The following is an 18,933-nucleotide window of genomic DNA, read 5'->3' as shown; positions in this document are numbered from 1 at the left end:
CAGAATTTAATCTAGCAAATTGTCCTTTTTTATTCACAAATATTGATGTATTTGTATAAGATGACATATATAGATGATACTTTTAACATATTGAAAGGGTTAGGGTAGTTTCTACTTTAATGGTTTCTTTGATATTTGATAATATTATGAAATAATCCTTACTTTACAAAGATATATGATGTGTCATTTTTTCCTGTTTATTAGGATTTGTCTTTGATCATATAGCAACTGTACCTTTGAGTAAACTGATGTTAAAATAAGAAGAAAAATGAATCTGTCACACTGACATTTAAAGATTAAAGCCTTCAACAGCTAACAGTACAATTGTTGAGAGCACAAAGTTAAAAAAGAAAAAAAAAGTCTTCTAAACACAAATTCAATTTCACCTTCTGTAACGCAAACTAAGTTTAAACAGTGATGATGAAATACTTGTTTTTTTTTAAATATTATTATTATTCAATCAGATCGAAAGCATTTGCCGTTTTGGAATGACTGTTCTTGTGTTTGTTTCTTTGTTTCCCGGAAGACAAATGATGCATCTGGTTGACTGACTCTGTTCATTAAGTTGAAACTGGATCCATCACTGCCCCTGACTGTCGCCTTGTTGTCTGTTTGGCTTGTTAAGAGAATGGATAGGGAATTCTCCTTCACTTGTCAGTAAATATATCAGAGTTTATTGCAGTCTACCTCAAGTGTGGGCTCATCTGTTTCCCAACTCTTAGTTACATGCTTCACACTCTAATAGCACTCTAAATCCCAGAGACAACAGTATACAGCTCCACAGTAAACAACAGCACTGAGCAGTATATATAGATAAGCTGCACATTCGTTTTTCATTTGAAAAGATAATGAATTTTTTGATTATCTAAAAATGTTAAGATGGCATGCATGGTGTTGCTAGGTGACAGAAACTTTGAAACATTAAAATCAATATGATCATATGTCCACTTAACAAATTATCTGCTTGAATAACCCCCACAATATGTAGCATTCTGCTTTATCATGTTTTATAAATATACAAACAGAATGCAGAGGTAAGATGAACAGGCCTATAGGAAACAGACGGGGACCAGACCACAAGCATGTGATTGACACTTAAAGGAGTAAAAAGTGTGCAGACCGAACGCGTTCTAATTTCCCATCATTGGGAATCATTCCAGCAACATACAGTCAGGAGAGCTGTGTCACAGAATCCAATAATTGGAAAATCACAGCCAGCTCTCCAAATGATCCCCAATACACTGAGGTAATTTTGCTGTGTCTGAACACCAGCTACTCCAGCATCTGAAATGGGCACCTGTTATAACGTCAAAAGTAAAAGTAAAAAATAGCTCCTGTAACAGTTAAGAATAACCTCTAGCAAAGGATTCAGAATCATCAGATGAAATGCAGCGAGGGTCATAAATCAATGAATCATTTATAATACTTAATTTATAAAAGGCCTTAATGGCATCAAAGAAACATGATTAAACATACTGTCTTCATTATTAATATTGAAGTTTCCACATTTTTAAAGATAGTTTCCTACTGCATAAATACCTACTGCATAAATACTTCACAGAAATATATAAAGCAATCCCACTCAGATGTGTACAGCTTGTACAACCATACCCGTTTCCTGAACAACAAACAGTATGAAATGTATATAAAAGTATGCATTTTAGGTGTATAGGGTATCAATACCATTGTTTTTTTGTTTTTTTTATCTCTGCTTACAAACCAGTGTGATGAAGCTGCATGACTATTCTGCATAGATTTGTTTTGTTTTTGGTCTACTATAGCTGTTTCTTGAGATGTCTTATTTTCCAACCTACTTTTCTGTATTGGAAGATTGGATACATAGCCTAACTATTTAAAAATGTTTTTATTGTGTACCTAGTTGGCCCACCTATTATTATTATTATTATTATTATTATTATTATTATTATTATTATTATTATTACTACAATATTTAAATGTAATAATACTATTTATTATATAAGTGCTATCTATACATGAACAGTGCAATATCTACTCTGTTAATCCATCAGTGTATATTCATATTTGTAAATATTGTTTATTTTTCAATTACCTGCACTTGAACATAGCTTATTACTTTATACTACTTTATTATTGCTTTCACTTGGTACTTATTATATTGTTATTACTATTTTTTATTGTATTTATATTGTGAACTTATCTGTACTTCCTACTGATTTTTGGTGTTATGAGCAACTGTAGCAAACAAATTTTCCCCTGGGATTAATAAAGTATTTCTGATTCTGATTTGATTTTGGTTTGCATCATTCCTTTGTGGTTAGTACAATTTCACATTTTCCAAACTACATTGTTGCAATATAATAGAAATACTTAGATCTATATATACTTGATGCATATCCTATTACTAATGCATGTTGTTTTCGTTTGTAGAAACACAAAGTTACCATTATGTTTCTTATTCCGCATCTCTGCGCAACTTCAGCGCAATAACGACGCTCAGGAAACTGAACCTTTGACCTCACAGAGTTGAACCAATCGCTGTGCACGTTGTTGAGAGGTGCTCAAGTGAGGTTTACAGCCTCTCGTCAACATGGTGAGTAAAACAATTGAAAATAATAGACAATTTAGAGTAAAGGTTGAAGTCTATAACAGTGAAATGAGTACGTCTAGTTGATTCTTGTTCAGTGAATAACCGGGTTTTATTCTCTATGATACAGCAGTAAAGTTATCATCCGGGTACATTATCGGTTAGCATGTCACGTTAGCCCTGAGCTAATTTAGCGGTACATGGATCTGACTAAGTCCTGAGCTGAAGCGTTGTGTAGGACCAAACAAAAAACACTAAAACGTTGTTGACCTAAGTTACAGGTTTGACTAGTAAATACATGCCATGGTTTTTATTCTTAAAAACGTGTAATACTTGTTAAAGGACATTAAAGCTAGCAGAACAGCGACCTAATTATTTATAGTTTTCTTAGTTAACCATAATTTTTCACCAGGAATTAGACAGAGCCCACAGTTATTCATAAGGGGTACTTACATGGTAGCAGCTTACTACTCAGAGACAATGGTGAGAGTTGTGGTCATTTACATGGACTTATTAAAGAAAAACAGTGTTGAGTTATAAATCCAGAGGTTCCAGGTATCTGTGCAAAGTGTTTTCCAATTCAAATCGTAGTTTTTGGGCAAGCGTCCCGAAATAACTTATTTTTTAAATACTTTATTGCAGGCTGTTTTACTTCATTACAAGTTGTCATATTTCATCACAAATTTTGTTCATCCTGGCACATTTTTATATATAATATTTTAAACATACAAGAATACATACAACATGAAATAAAATAAAAGTAAATTCAAATCCAAAGAAAAGGTACGAAGAGAAAAAAGATAATTAAAACAAAATTTAGAAAGAAAAAATAATAATAATAAAATGAAACTGTAAATAGAATGGGGGAGGGGGGGGGGTGTTCTTTCACTACTCTCTTAATTTAATATAATTTAATTTACATACCTGTTATTATTCCACTTTATCTGTTTCCTTTATCCATTTACTCCAGTAACACATGAATTCATCTTTTCTGTTTCTTAGCCTATACGTAATTCTTTCCATTTCTTTAATATCTTCCACTTTTAACTTCCATGCATTAATAGACGGGGTTTATCATCCAGCCAGCTTCGTGTAATTTGCTTTAATGCGACTATGCGTATTATTGTGTACAAATATTTGTCCCCTTCCTTCTCTATTCCTGGTGGAGCAAGTATGATATTAACTGGGTGAAGTTAAAAATATTTGTAATTTTCTCCTGAACAATTCCCCAAAACATTCCCAACACAGGACAGGAATAAAAGATATGTAAATGATTTTCTTCCTGATCCCCACACTTCCTCCAGCATTCAGTCCCGAAATAACTTGAGTATTAAAGCTCTGGTCAGGGATGATAACCCAGTCTACGTCATGAAACATACTACCTTTTTCCATGAGGAAGAGCAAGCCTTAAATCTGACCATATGAGGTGATTGGTGCATTGTGCAAATCCTGATATCAGGTGGTTTGGTTGAAATTAATACGATCTGACCCTGCTCCATGCAGGCTTAAAAGAAAACAATATTGATTCAAATAAACAAGTTGTACTAATAATACAACCATGAAGGGATGGATTCAGATTGACAGCCTTTTCAGAATAGCCATGTAAGCAGTTTCAGAAATATCGTTAAGATTAAACTAGTTGGCAATAGGGGAATCAATTAAATCCACATAATATTGCTGAACTTCAGTCTAACATGCAGATAGATTAGTTACCAAGAATTAATTTAACATTGTTTTCTAAAACAAAGGCAAACAGAAATTAAATATGATTCTACATGTTGCGCTTAATTCCCTTTTGGACGCAAAAAGCTCCTTGAAGAGTAGCAGCTTTGGTGGCAGTGGGACCGTTGAAGTGTACTGCATTGTACTGTGGTGTTTTCTATGATTGGTCCACCCTTCTTTTCATATCCTAAAAAATGTGCAGTTCACATTTGAAACTCTGAGAATGTATTCATGTACTCCTTAGCTTCAGTCAAATGTAAATGTGGAATATATACTTAAGTCTTATATAGTCATCCTAAAACATGAGGATGTTTGGGATTTGCATTCCATTATAAACAACAATAACTTAATAATACCAACTAGTCAAACTTCTCTCTTAAATACAGCATTAACAGTCATATTGTAGAAATGCTTTCATACTTTAATAAACTTAAAGACATATTTAGGGAAACTGCACCGTTAGTGTCAGTGAAAGAAGCATGCTGCTGACTGTGCATCCCACCACTGGCTGTTGTGAGTTCTCTAACTCTGTGTGGTGTTTCTTATTCATCACAGTCTTCATCGGAGGCTAATAATGGCCCGAGCCAAGCGCCACCTTATCCAGGTGTACCGCCCTCAGGGATACCTCCCCCCTTTGTAAGTCAGTGACAGATATATTAAAAAAAAAAAAAAACAATTAGCTACCAACAACTGTCATATAGGGACTCCGTGTGAGTGGTAAATATAAATGGTCTTCGATAATGTTTCATCTTATTATACGCATCCTTTTCTATTTTCCTGTACATTTGTCTAGATGGGACCACCAGGAATACCGCCCCATTTCCCTCCCATTGGGATGCCTCCCATGGGACAACGACCACCTAGCATGACTCCTATGCCTCCTGGTATAATTCCCCCTGGTATAATGCCGCCAATGGGGGCCCCACCAATGGGACAGGTGAGTCGAGTAGATTTGTCTCTGTTAAGTTCAGTAGGCCTGTGTTTCTGCTGCTTTTCTTTTTTCATAAAGCTCTGAGTCAGAGACCTCAACCCACAATTTCAGTCAATCATTCATAAAATTTTTAGTTATTTAGTAACAAGTCTATCAAAAATGTATCAGATGACTTTTTTTATATAAAGTATAGGGCAAGTCTAAATGGTATAATATTATTTACAACGCCTAAATAGTAACAATAAAACTTGAAGTAGCAAGTGTAATTCTGATAGAATTAAAAGCATATAAATACCTGCAGTCAAGCAGGTCTAGAGAAGCAGGGGGTCGTTAACCATGAAAAACAGAAACCTGTGAGAAGAGAGAGAAATAGGATCCAGATAAGTGACATGAATGCATACATTAGAGAGGAAGAGGAGGAAAAAAAGGAGCTCTGTATCAAGACCCTCAGCTAAGCCTGAAGCAGTATATCGGGGGTTTGGTCCGAGGCATCTCTGAGCCAGCTCTAACTGTAGCTTTATTAAACATGGTTTACATGGCGTACTTTAATGCTGCTCACAGCCAGCCATTTGAAGGCAGAATTAGGATTTATGCTAGCCAGTATTTACTGGCTTCTGGCTGGCATTAGGTGCAGTGGTCTGGAATATAAAGATATACACGGCCAAAATGTCAGGCAGGGAAATATGCCAAATAAACAGATCATCAAATGATGAATAATGGCATATTAAATATTGTTTTCATCTCACACATGTAGAATATTTGCAGACTATATTACCCCCACCCCTCTTTTTGTCAATACACTAATGTGAAGATGTTTTGCAGAGAACTTAAGTATAAACTTATTATTCAATTAATTTAATTTAATTATAAAACATCTGTTTAAAACTTGCCTATTAGCTGTATATCAATCAGGCTCTATTTGATTCTGTAATTTCAAGGTGCTATTTGCCCTTTGCTTGTGGTGGGTTATCACATCTGGTAGAGGTGGGGTGGGAAACCGAAAATCCCTACATGTTTGTGTTCAGTTAAGTTTGATTCGACTGAAATACTAACAGATCAGATTGTGTGGTGTGTGCAGCCTTGTTCAGGGTTTTACTTTGATCACAGTGTTGGTCAGTCTGGGGGCTTGACTTCCATTGTGTAGAAATAAAAAGACTGAAGTGAGTAGACTGAGAATATTTTCTTATTTGCCAAAGCAGTTCTTGATTTAGTTTAATTTTGTGGACATAATATGCAGTTAAAAAAGTTAAATCGCAATATTATTTATTGCAATTCTCAGCATATCGCAAAATGTTTCAAATCTCAATGATATCGTATAGTGACTTAAATATCTGGATAATATATTGTCGGGCCTCTGTTGATTCCCACCCTTTCCATATGGTGAGTTATTATTTCCAATATGGAAACAAAGGAGGAAGGACAGGTGTTACACGTTCATCTTGTTCACTAATAATCTTATTCAGTTATTTTTGCAAGAGCTATGATGTGAAGTGCAAACTTAAATTTAATTTAATATTAATATCCTCATGCAACCACATATATCAATTAAGTGCTGATAATAACAGACAGCACACTGCTGATAATCACAGTCCCTTACAGCACAGTTTTCAGAAATGTATTGACTTATTGGTGTGTTAGTCTTCTGAGCTGTCAGAAACTATTTAATTGACAACAAAACGATCATACTTGACAGAACTGATGATGGATAAATACCATAATAAATCTTAAATTGTAATAAGCTGGAGTTTCCTTCAACTCAATCATGCTTTATTAGAGGAGAGAGATTGATAAATGTTCACAACTTTGTTTTATAGGAGAGTTATTTTGCTTTTATTTTCATACTGTGCCTCTACTGTTAAAAGAGGTGACTTTACTATGAAGATGGTTTGTTTATCATTTTGAACATCTATCATCAGTTGACGTAAATTGTCACAATCCTTTTTTTTTTTTAAACTTGTGTATTTGTGTTTTTTTATAAGCACATTTGGTTATAAAAAAACACAAATACACAAGTGATGACATTAAGCAAGCATATGTGAACTTGTCATGCATATAAATAGGTGTGATATTTGGGGTTTTTGATCCAGGTGCCAGCAACACAAGACTGAAAAGGTGGTGAAGCGGTGTATTTGGGTGTGATGTTGCTTTGCAGGTTTCAAGCTGTGACATCACACCATTAAATCAGACTTGGTTTCTATCCTACCTTCTCCCCCCAGCTGCAAGCAGCCTTCATCACAGACAGTAACAGCCTATCTCACACTGTGTGTCCTACTACCTCTGCCTGAACTAGGTGGAATGGAAAAGCCAGATGAATAATTCATGATGCCTTTTTTTTGTTAGATGCCAGGCATGATGCCACCCATGATGCCAGGGATGATGATGCCCCCTCGCATGCCAGCTGCGGCCGTACAACCAACGGGACCGGTAGCTTTTTCTCACTACTTTTCCACCAGTGCTCTGTTTCACACCTGATAAATATACACTGCAATCTGTGAAATGCTGGATGAAGCATTCGGGTAATGAATCATCACAGCTGGATATCAAGTGATATCATATCCCTAAAAAAACATCACTTTATTCTTACCCACACATTGAAACAAATGGCTGTTTTCACTTTGATTTAGCTGTTAATCACTGGAAAATCTTTTTTAAAAAGCCCGTTTTATTGTTCTGTTTTAATGAGTAGTAAGCAATTTATGCTAATGAGCAATCTAATATATGTACTGTGACAACATTAAGACAGCTTCACATATTCAAAGACATTCACTCAGTCATTACAAGTATTATTTTTTTCATCTGAGGTGTATCGAGTTTGTTACTAATTAGGAGAGCTTTGTCACTTACTGTGTTTTGTGAATGATCCGTCTGTGCTCCCACTGATTTAATCACTCACTGGAAAAGAAGTGTTAACTGTCTGATTTATGAGTCTGGGATATAATTCACTAATAACTGTGTCTTTTCCACAGCCTGGTGTTGACTCCACAGGTAAGATCTTTCAGTTGTCACTTTAAAATTCATAAGCTTTCTTATTTTGTTATGACTTTAAAGTACAGCGTCTGACTGATTTGTGTGTTTATCGTCACAGCTGCTGCACCCGGGACAGCTGTAAGTGTCATTTCTCATATGCAGTAATTTCTATTGACAATTTAGACACATTTTAGATGTTATCATCATTCCCTCCAGCCTTCTGTTTTCTATCCTGCAGTTTGAAATACTGTTTGTTTCTTTGTCCCTGCAGAGTACCACAAATGGATCTCCACATGAAGAACAGACAAAGAAGGTTTGTGCACATTTAACCTTCAAAGATGGATTTTAAAGACTTGACTTTACTCACAGGTTGGTCGTAGATGTGTTTCTGTTCAGAGTACTGAAACAGCTGATCCATGTGTTGTTTTTGTCTGCCACAGAAGTCCCTGTGGACAGAACACAAATCCTTGGACGGGAAGACTTATTATTACAATACAGAGACCAAGCAGTCCACATGGGAGAAGCCAGATGACTTAAAATCTCCTGCAGAGGTAAAACTTTTATCACCATTAAAACAGCTCTAACATCTACTTAAAAGGTGCCAGCAAACATCCATTTATCCACCCGATAAGTTAACATATTCAGTTTGTAACCTGTTTTTATCTGTTTAATATGGGATATTTTAAATCAACTACATCTAGCCAAGGATGAGTAAAATAATTGAGGGCCTTGAACAAATAATAGTCTCATATATATATATATATATATACATACACATACCAGTGTTCTTGTGCATTGTATCACAACTGAATTATTGTAATCCTTGGTTTCATTTCACCTTTTCAGCAAATGCTATCTAAATGCCCTTGGAAGGAGTACAAGTCAGACACAGGGAAGCCTTATTATTACAACTCTCAGACGAAGGAGTCCAGATGGACCAAACCCAAAGACCTGGAGGATCTGGAAGGTACAAAGTTGCTGTTTGATGATGTCAAACCTGTTGTGATGTCCCCCCCCCCCCCCCCCCCCCCCCCCCGTCCTCCATGGATGAGCCTTTACAGTAACCGCACAGTGAACGGAAGGCCCCTGGCTTGTTTGAAAAAGAACTGCATGCATCAGAAGTTTTTTGCCAATCCTTGGCGTACAAACACACAACGTACAAATACAGGAGCGCACAGTGGCTCCTGATGTGCATTTATCTCTGCTGCTCTCTAATTTGCAATGTGCTTTGAAATGATAACAACCATCTCCTTTTGTTTATTCCAGCTATGATCAAAGCTGAGGAAAATGGGTAAGAGCTTCCTGTTTACCTTGACTTACTCTTCACTGTTGCACTATTTATTATGAACAACACACAGCGGTTATTGAAAGTGATTTCTTCCCCCCTTGTCTGTTTAATTATTAATGACGGAGAACTTTTTATTTTTATGGAGTAAGCATTTATTTTCCAGCCGGGTGACATTTTCCTGGCGTTCCTGTGCTCATGTGTTGTGCTGGCTTTTGACCTGTCACTGTGTGATTTCAGAACGTCAGAGGCAGTGGCTCCTGGCACCGCAGCACCTCCTGCAGTGCTTGCAGATATCCCAGCCACTATGGCAACAGTAATGGAGGTGGAAAGTAAAATGGCAGTCTCGGAGGAGCAACTGTCTCAGGCGGCCGTGCATCATGCAGCTGAGGTGAAGATTGCAGATGCACCTGTGGCTTCCTCAGAGAGCCCTGCCCCCACTGAGGTCACAGCCAGGTAAACTATGATCTCTGATACAGTGACGGGTTATGTCTCATGTCACGGTCACAATGACCGTCACTGTATGTACACAGCACTCATTCCACTTAGTTTTTGCTTGTTTATGTGTTTAGTTTACTTAGTCATTAGATGTTTTTGAAGAGCTGATAAATGCTCTGTAATGCTCTATGAGCCTGCATGCAAACATAGTTCATCCAAATGCATCCATCTTTTCTTCAGTGTTGAAGTCGCAAAGGAAGAACGGCCAGAGCTTCAAAAGAAAACGTACAAGTGGAATACAAAAGAGGAGGCCAAGCAGGCCTTCAAAGAGCTGCTGAAAGAGAAGGTACGTCAGGCTGTTCAATTAGGTCGAGTTAAACACAGAAGAGACAGTGTTATCTCTGTTAGTCTGTTGTACAGGTTGTTACTTGGCATTTAACAGATCAAATACAAAGATAAAACTCTGCTTGTTTGACTGTGCTCTCCTGAACATTAGGATCCATTAGTGTGCTTTTGTTTACTGTCTCCAGCCCCATAAAAACTGAAACTGTTATGTTGGTCAGTCTAAAATATTTTGGATGTGAAGTAGCAGCTCCCGAAGGCAAGGTTTTTTTTTTATAACTCACATTTTAGCAACAAGGAGATTCAAAGTGCTTCATACATGACTTCAAAGGCATCATGACAAAGAGACATTAAAAATGATTAAAACAAACCTTTCACAACCACAGAGGAGATGAATATGAAATTTGTTCATTCTAAAGAAATATGAGATTAAGAAAAAAAAAAACATCAATTAAAATACACAATGTGTCCTCACATTTTAAATGTAATGTTATCTGCTCTGCAAACCTTTCAGTGTTGTAGACACAGATTCACAAACTGGACTTAACTTATTGAAATGGATTCTGTTAAACAGTCCACCTCAGAACATGTTCCTGAAGAGTTAGGCTCACAGTTTGTTCCGTCTGTGTCGGGCACAGCCCTAAGCTGCTCTGGAAACCCCACCCAGGGGTGCTGTAGTGGTGAAATAAAAGGTTTGAAATGAAATGAAATCCACCCACAGTCTGTACAAATTAACACTACAGCAATTAGAGATTCTAAAATAATTCATTAAAATAACAAAAACATGTCTGAAATATAATAAGACAGTTTTAAAATAAAAGTTAAGAGTGAAAATGTCTCCAAGACCGGAGACGTGATGCCTCGTCACTTTGAGTGGAGCTGAATGTGTGTCTGCAGCCTGTCTCAGTGCTGTGTTGTATAAAATGTACAGACACATTTTTTCAGCCTGTCTGTGAGTCACTATTTCTGCATCAGCAACTATTGTTCAGGATGTCAGACAAAGAGCAGATTATGCCTGATGGCAAACTATATCAATACATTTTCTAAAAGAAAAAGAACAAGACGACCCATGCATACATGCTCATATTTATAGTTTTGGAGAAACAAAAAAAGTCACTGTGTGTTTCTTGCATTCATGATGCCAGAGCCTCTGACGTCATGAATACAAATCACTACCTGTTATCTCCTAACATAAACAGTCTTATCAGTACACTCCTGCTGAGCACTGGGCAGACCAACATCTTCCTAAATTAGAAGATTTATGCAGAAGAAACTAACTGCAGCTACAGAACTCTATAGTGATGATTTTTTTGTTGTTGTTAAGTCGATGAAAATCTCTCAAGTCAAATGCTGAGTGTGGCCAGAAGGCAAATCTTTTCAGACAAAGAGGGAGGTAAAACGAGCGAAATTGCTGCAAATGCTGTGTGTGAAAAAACAATTGCTATTCCTCCTCCTGCTGTAGTTCAGACATTTTCCCCTAATGCCATTTATCTTACCAGTCGGCATCAGGCCATGATGTCCCCCTGTAAACTAGAGCTGGGTATTTCCCACAACCTCACAATTCAATAAGATTCACGATACAGAGGCCACACTACGATACAAATCGTGATATACATTTGATTTAAATAATGACCACGTTCTTCACAGAATTCACTACAACAGCTGTTCTTCATTGTTTAGAATAACAGCAGAGGCATGAGGATCCGACAACTTAAAACACTTCAATTCAGGTCCTCAGAGATCCTAGAAATAAAAACCCAGAGCAGGTGTTATTGTGAGCCATATCGATTCTGTAACATCTGCATCGATTCATGTTTTTGCAAGGAGCATATGACGATATATTTCCATATTGATTTTTTGAGCACTACTGTAAACTGCACAACAAACGACGTGCAATGGAGCTGAAATTCAGCCAAGTTGATAATCAATCACAACGTTTAGAAATCAGGTCAGAAAGAGCCTAAATCATTGAGTCACTAGAGTATAGCCAGCCAACAGGAATGTGACAAGGTGTAACATTTTACACAAATACTTGTTTAAAGTATTTCATGTAAACAATACTTATACTTATAAAGCTGTCCCTTACACGGGGTTTTTACAATTTCAACCTTTTTAATGATGCTCACTGAAGGGGACATAAAGTCAGACACACTGGCAGAGTTCAGCTGGCGTCAGAAAAGGAACTGTCAAAAAAAACAAAGAAGAAACCCCTAGAATAACACTAAATGACATCTAAATAGAGAAAACAACATCCTCTGAATACTGACTTTAACAACTCCAACAACAAGTAACAACTACATGTTCAAACATAAACAACACACATAACAGCCAACTATTCTGTCCAGCACAAAGCATGATGGGATACAATGCATGATAGGCTGCTGCTTCAATATTAGAAGTGTTTAGTTTTTGTAACTTTTAAAGTGCAACTGAAAAACTATTAATCAGTGTTTAATGAGTTTTATCATTAAGGGCTGCTTATTACATGAAACTGAACATTGGAAAACAGAAGTTTATAGAACTTTAAAATGAATTGAAATAGATACAGATAGATACCACATCAGTCTCTCCTAATGCCTGATGAGTTTACCATCACATACTATGCATTTTGATCTGCACCTAATCCTCCCTCCTCCTGATGAGCCCCTGGGAGGTCTTAACATGATTGTTAAGCTGCACCTCCTGTTGCTGTGCATGTATGTATGGTGCAGGCTGGTCCAGCACCACCCACCTTGAATGCAGCTATATTTAGGCTCTTTTTAATTTTGTGCACAAAGCTCTCTTGAGATTGCTTGCCATTTTCAGTGCGATCTTAATGGCTCTGTCTTTATGATTAGCTTCATTGGATCAAAGGCATGGGGCTGGGGGGGATTAAGACACTGAGAGAAAGAGGCATGCCTCAGTGAGTTAGAATAACTGTGACAAGTAACAAGACAGGCGCATGGTGGAATCAGTTCATAATGGATGATGGAGCCACTCCCTGAGAGATGCGAGTGGCGCAAAGGACACTTGCATAAGTCTGCAATGGCACTCGTTTGAATTATTGCCTCTCCACACCACTGAACCCAACAACTATAAGTAGTTAAACATATTGACTGCTGTGAGTTAAGCAACACAGCTCATTGTTCTTGTGGCTGTCTCACAAGCTATTTCTTAATATGACTTTAAAACATTTAATTGTCCTTATATTTAAAAAATGTCCATTGCACTTTTATCATATTTGCTTGAGATTGTCTGCCTCCATGATACTGAAATGTGTTTTCTCTGTTTCAGGGTGTGTCCTCCAACTCCTCTTGGGAGCAGGCTATGAAAATGATTATCAATGATCCTCGCTACAGGTGCACTATTCTCCTGAGACCACTTTTAAGAATGTTTCATCATAGCTGTTGAATACAATGCCCACTGACTTCAGTTTGTCATTTATCTTTGTCTTCAAAGTGCGCTTCCCAAACTGAGCGAGAAGAAGCAGGCGTTCAATGCCTACAAAGTCCAAACAGAGAAGGAGGAAAAAGAGGAGGCCAGAATTAAATACAAGGAGTCCAAAGAAACCTTTCAGAGGTTCTTGGAGAACCACGACAAGATGACATCTACCACCAGATACAAGTAGGAGCTGCAGTGATTTGTTTTTTTGCCTTTATTGATTTGTGGTTCCCTGAATTGTCAATATTGTTATTCACACTGGCTCATTGAAAGGTCATCAATGCCCTGTGCCTAAAGTCATGCAGTTATAACACTGCTAGCTTTAAGCTTAGCTTGACCTGACCTGTAAACTGTGTTCACTATAACATAGTGTTACCTTTTAGTGTGTGTGCAGATTTCAGGAACATGGAGTGTGTGGGCCCCAGTGTTTTAAAACGAGGCGTATATGACCGCTTTAATTGGACTTTACTTTAAATCCTTTTGTGTTTTATCTTTACTCTTAGTGGTTTGAATACACGTTTCTTATAAATCCAACACAAACATTATAAATTACAACACATTGTGATTGATGTATACAAGTGAAGTGGGTCCACACTTTTTTTTCACTTGAAAACTTGAAGTTTCAGTTCAAAGTAGGGTTATCGGTTATGCATTAAGAACTTTGCAGATATTTCAAATCTTTAATCCTCAATCTTCATCTTGCGTGACACTATCAGTTCACCAGCGCGCTCTGGTTTTTTTCACTGTGGTGAAGGTCATCATCGGGGTGGACAGATCGACCGGTGACCTTGACAGAGTGCCAGTAAGAGTTCAACTGGCACTGAGGTTGCTGTGATGACTGGGGCTCTAATCTGGGATGGCACACTACAGGCAGCCAGACTAGATAGCAGGGCTGTTTGTGTGTGTGTGTGTATATGTGTGTCTCTGTGTGTCTCTGTGTGTGTGTGTGTGTGTGTGTGTGTGTGTGTGTGTGTGTGTGTGTGTGTGTGTGTGTGTGTGTGTGTGTGTGTGTGTGTGTGTGTGTGTGTGTGTGTGTGTGTGTGTGTGTGTGTGTGTGTGTGTGTGTGTGTGTGTGTGTGTGTGTGTGTGTGTGTGTGTGTGTGTGTGTGTGTGTGTGTGTGTGTGTGTGTGTGTGTGTGTGTGTGTGTGTGTGTGTGTGTGTGTGTGTGTGTGTGTGTGTGTGTGTGTGTGTGTGTGTGTGTGTGTGTGTGTCTCTGTGTGTGTGTCCTCAAGTTTAATACCTTATGAAGCTTGAACATTTTTCTGTGACTCTTTGGGGCTGGCTTAGAAATAGAGAAATGTCATTGCAGATCATGAAAAACAATTGTCCTTCACACCTAAATTACCTGTTATGATTTTTTTTTTTTTTTAATTTAAGTTAAATTTAGTTTGTAAAATGCTGCCCTCATGTGGGCTATTGTGTGAACATATTCTAAACTCAGTTGTGTCTACTTGTAATCCAGGAAAGCCGAGCAGATGTTCAATGAGCAGGAAGTGTGGAGCTGTGTGCCAGAGAGAGACCGGCTGGAGATCTATGAAGATGTTTTGTTCTACCTGGCTAAGAAAGAGAAGGTAAGACTCTTGGACTGTTGTGCCCAAAGTCCCCATACGTTTTAAGTTAAGATTTTGTACATCTATCAAGTAGAAACACGCACTTTGCAGTCTTCATCTGCCTGCATCATATATGCTTTACTTCGTTACTGTAAACACTGGTACAATTCACATCATTCCTCTTTTACAAACTGTGTCCAGGAACAAGCCAAGCAGCTTAGAAAGAGGAACTGGGAAGCTTTGAAGAACATTTTGGACAACATGGCAAATGTCACTTACCGCACCACCTGGTCTGAGGCCCAACAATACCTGCTGGACAACCCTACCTTTGCAGAGGACGAGGAGCTGCAGAGTAAGAGAGCAGATGTCAATGTCTTTGTTTTCTTTCTTCATTTGAAGCCACATTTCAACCTCAGGTTCAGCTGGCTCTGTGTCAATATAAACTTCTTGAGTTCGGCCTGCTGATGCTGTTGTAATCTGCTTACAGATATGGACAAAGAGGATGCACTCATTTGTTTTGAGGAGCACATTCGGGCGCTGGAGAAGGAGGAGGAAGAAGAGAAACAGAAGACTCTTCTCAGGGAGAGGAGACGACAGCGCAAAAACAGAGAGGCGTTCCAGGTGAGAGACATGAAGGTCTCTAATGTGAAACATGTTAGAGAAAAGTACTGAACCCACTACTCACATTGCCAAAGTAATATTATGCTCCAGCTTTAAAAAAAAAACCTGGAGTTTGTTTCTTATTTCCTGTAATTATATTTATGTTATCTGTTGTGTTATTCTCTCAGAAATTTCTGGACGAGCTCCACGATCATGGCCAGCTTCACTCCATGTCTGCCTGGATGGAGATGTACCCGACTCTGAGCTCAGACATCCGCTTCGCCAACATGCTGGGCCAGCCTGGTAGGACAGCATGCCCCGGCACACGTGGCTCCATATGTCTGCATGAACTCAATGCTCTGACGCACGTGGACATGACATGCAGACAACAACACATGACATGAACACAGAAATAAAACATACAAAGCTCATGGTGTAAATAGTTTATTAACCACGACAGCTCCCTGTTGTACTGTGTCTTTAAGCTCTTCAGTTTCCTAAAACATTCAAACTTTAAGAGGTTCTGGTATATTTCTTGTTTAGTTTATGCTTCATCTTTTATCATCTATATCATGCAGGTTCTACTCCCCTGGATCTGTTCAAATTCTATGTTGAAGACTTGAAGGCGCGCTACCACGATGAAAAGAGGATCATCAAAGATATTTTAAAGGTAACAGTGCTGTATTCATATCTGCCATCTGTTGAAGGATTATACACATTCTCGTATTAGTCTCTTCTTTCAGCTGTTTGTTTTTTTTGCTGTAGAACTACTGATTATTCCTCTTACCTTCTTGTTTGCTCTTGCTGCCAGGACAAAGGCTTTCTGGTGGAAGTCAACACCAGCTTTGATGACTTTGGATCTGTCATCAGCTCAGATAAGAGAGCCACCACACTGGATGCAGGAAACATAAAGCTCGCTTTCAACAGCGTAAGACTTCATGCCCTACATACCTTTTCTTCCCTTCCAGATTTTCACAAATCCTATGTAGTAACTTAAGACAAACACAGACGCCGGTAAACAAGTGTATTGAAAGAATAAAATGTCTAAGTTTACATATATTGAGAAAGTTGGCTGTCACTTTCAGGTGTGATTATTGACTCTTCCTTTTCTGATTCTAGTCTTAATTAACACTAGATGAACCCCTTCTCTGTCCTGTTCACAGTTACTGGAGAAGGCAGAAGCCAGAGAGAGGGAGCGCGAGAAGGAGGAAGCGAGGAAGATGAAAAGGAAAGAAGCAGCTTTTAAGAACATGCTGAAGCAGGCCACACCTCCTCTGGAACCAGAGGCTTCATGGGAAGGGGTAGGTCCTTCATTTAAGTTATGCCCTTAATTCATTTCTAGTCTTAAAAATGATTGTACTTTGTTTTTCATGATGAGTAACATTTAAAACATTTCAGGTCAGAGAGAGATTCTTAAAAGAATCTGCATTTGAAGACGTGACTCTGGAGTCAGAGAGGAAACGGATATTCAAAGATTTCATGCATGTCTTAGAGGTAAGTCTGACATCACAGTAGGAATGGGCTGTGATAGCAAGGATTGTGTGTAACATGGTATACCCTTTTTTTTTAACAGCATGAGTGCCAACATCACCACTCCAAGACAAAAAAGCACTCAAAGAAGTCCAAGAAGCACCACAGGAAACGATCCCGCTCTCGATCGGTCAGTAGACCTCAGCACTCTGCTTACATAAGACAAGGAGCTGTGGGCAAACAAATAACCTCTGCTGCTCCCATCATGCCTTAACCAATCTCTGAACTTCTCACTTGTATTGTTTCATCAGGGCTCAGAGTCTGAGGAGGAGGAATACCACAAGAAGAAGAAGAGGTCACAGTCCAAATCTCCCTCTGAACGCTCGTCTAGTGGTGAATCTGGTGAGTGGCTTCTAAAGGTCACGTCTTCTGTATGTTATCCTTCACAAGAAGTGGAGCAGTATTGGCAAGTTTGGAGATAACTGAATTTTTCTGTCTGAAACAGAGAGAAGCTATAAAAAGTCCAAGAAGCACAAGAAGAAGGGCAAGAAAAGACGTCACAAGTCTGTAAGTTTACAAGGACATGGAACTTTTTTTTTTTAGGGGTCTTAATTTAATTTAAATTTGCATGTTATGACTGAGTGTTCACTAATGGTTATTCTGATGACCAGGGATCACCAGAGTCTGACAATGAGAAGAGAGGGAGAGAGCGGGATGGAAAGCGTGAAAAGGACCTAGAGAAAGACAAAGAGAACGACAAGTCTCGTGGGAAACCTCGCTCGGACTCCAAACAGAAGTCTCCTAAAAGAAAAGCAGTGAAGGAGGAGGTGGGTTTCTGTTTTAATGGTTTGTTTAAGTTGATGGAGACTCAAGCACCGAATGTTCAGTAGTAAGTGTTTGTGTTGTGTTCAGGGCGGCTGGGATACATCAGGCAGTGAGCTGAGTGAAGGAGAGCTGGAGAAAAGAAGAAGAACTTTACTGGAACAGCTGGATGCACCTTGATGACAACACTTCTTCTGGTCTTTTATTTGTGATTGTACAATTCTCCAAACAAGCATTCCTCCCTGAGCTCATCTGACTGTTCTGGTCACACACACCGGCCTGGACAGACTGTGTGAGGTTACTCTGTTCTCTGGTATTCACAGGGATGTGCTACACTGAGCTTCAACACTTGCTTGGAGGTTAATTGATATCAGGAGACTGTACCAATCAGTCAAAATCAGATTGATTTTGTTGCTCTCTTTTTTTTTTAAGTTGCCTGTAGTTGTACATGTTTTCCATTGCTAATCATTTTTTTATATTCAGCTTGGTTTGTCAAACTGACGCCTTCACCTTGGAAAATATTAAGAGAGAAAATGGTTTGTCATTGAAAACTATCAGCAGTAGTGAAAACAAACTTGTAATTTGAACTGAACTGCAGTTCTACTCTGGAGAAATGGTCCACCATGGTTTTAATTGGAGCAATTGTTAAAAATGATACTGTAGTGTAATGTAATAAAAAGCTGTTTCAATGAACGATGTCTCCGTTTGGATGATTGAGGAAATCAATAAGGTCAAAGTCTATTGAGATGTCAGCTGCATGGACTCTATTTCTGACTTTATACAGGGAAACGTTTGTTCAAACCATTCAACATGGACAAA

At 38.3% G+C, this 18,933-nt stretch overlaps 1 protein-coding gene across 2 annotated transcripts; it reads left to right on the top strand.

Annotated features, from left to right (window-relative positions):
* The first annotated feature begins 2,479 nt into the window (after positions 1-2,479).
* On the top strand, positions 2,480-18,807 carry prpf40a (PRP40 pre-mRNA processing factor 40 homolog A). 2 transcript variants are annotated; one of them, XM_061054325.1, is made up of 27 exons: positions 2,508-2,572; positions 4,844-4,924; positions 5,082-5,225; positions 7,560-7,643; positions 8,186-8,204; positions 8,305-8,324; positions 8,458-8,499; positions 8,627-8,737; positions 9,033-9,153; positions 9,453-9,477; positions 9,712-9,927; positions 10,150-10,255; positions 13,525-13,589; positions 13,690-13,854; positions 15,135-15,243; positions 15,424-15,574; positions 15,710-15,843; positions 16,011-16,125; positions 16,401-16,492; positions 16,634-16,750; positions 16,986-17,123; positions 17,221-17,316; positions 17,396-17,482; positions 17,604-17,694; positions 17,798-17,859; positions 17,964-18,119; positions 18,205-18,807. In XM_061054325.1, the coding sequence occupies exons 1-27, from the start codon at positions 2,570-2,572 to the stop codon at positions 18,292-18,294; spliced, it is 2,640 nt and encodes an 879-aa protein (XP_060910308.1). In that variant the 5' UTR covers positions 2,508-2,569; the 3' UTR covers positions 18,295-18,807. The 2 variants fall into 2 exon arrangements, with proteins under 2 accessions (XP_060910309.1, XP_060910308.1); XM_061054326.1 differs by lacking the exon at positions 4,844-4,924 and having other exon boundaries at positions 2,480-2,572.
* The last annotated feature ends 126 nt before the right edge of the window (positions 18,808-18,933 follow it).

This window comes from Labrus mixtus, chromosome 13 (genome assembly GCF_963584025.1).
Source record: "Labrus mixtus chromosome 13, fLabMix1.1, whole genome shotgun sequence".
NCBI lineage: Eukaryota > Metazoa > Chordata > Actinopteri > Labriformes > Labridae > Labrus > Labrus mixtus.
Note: the sequence above shows the minus strand (reverse complement) of the source record. Positions and strands in the feature narration are given on the sequence as shown.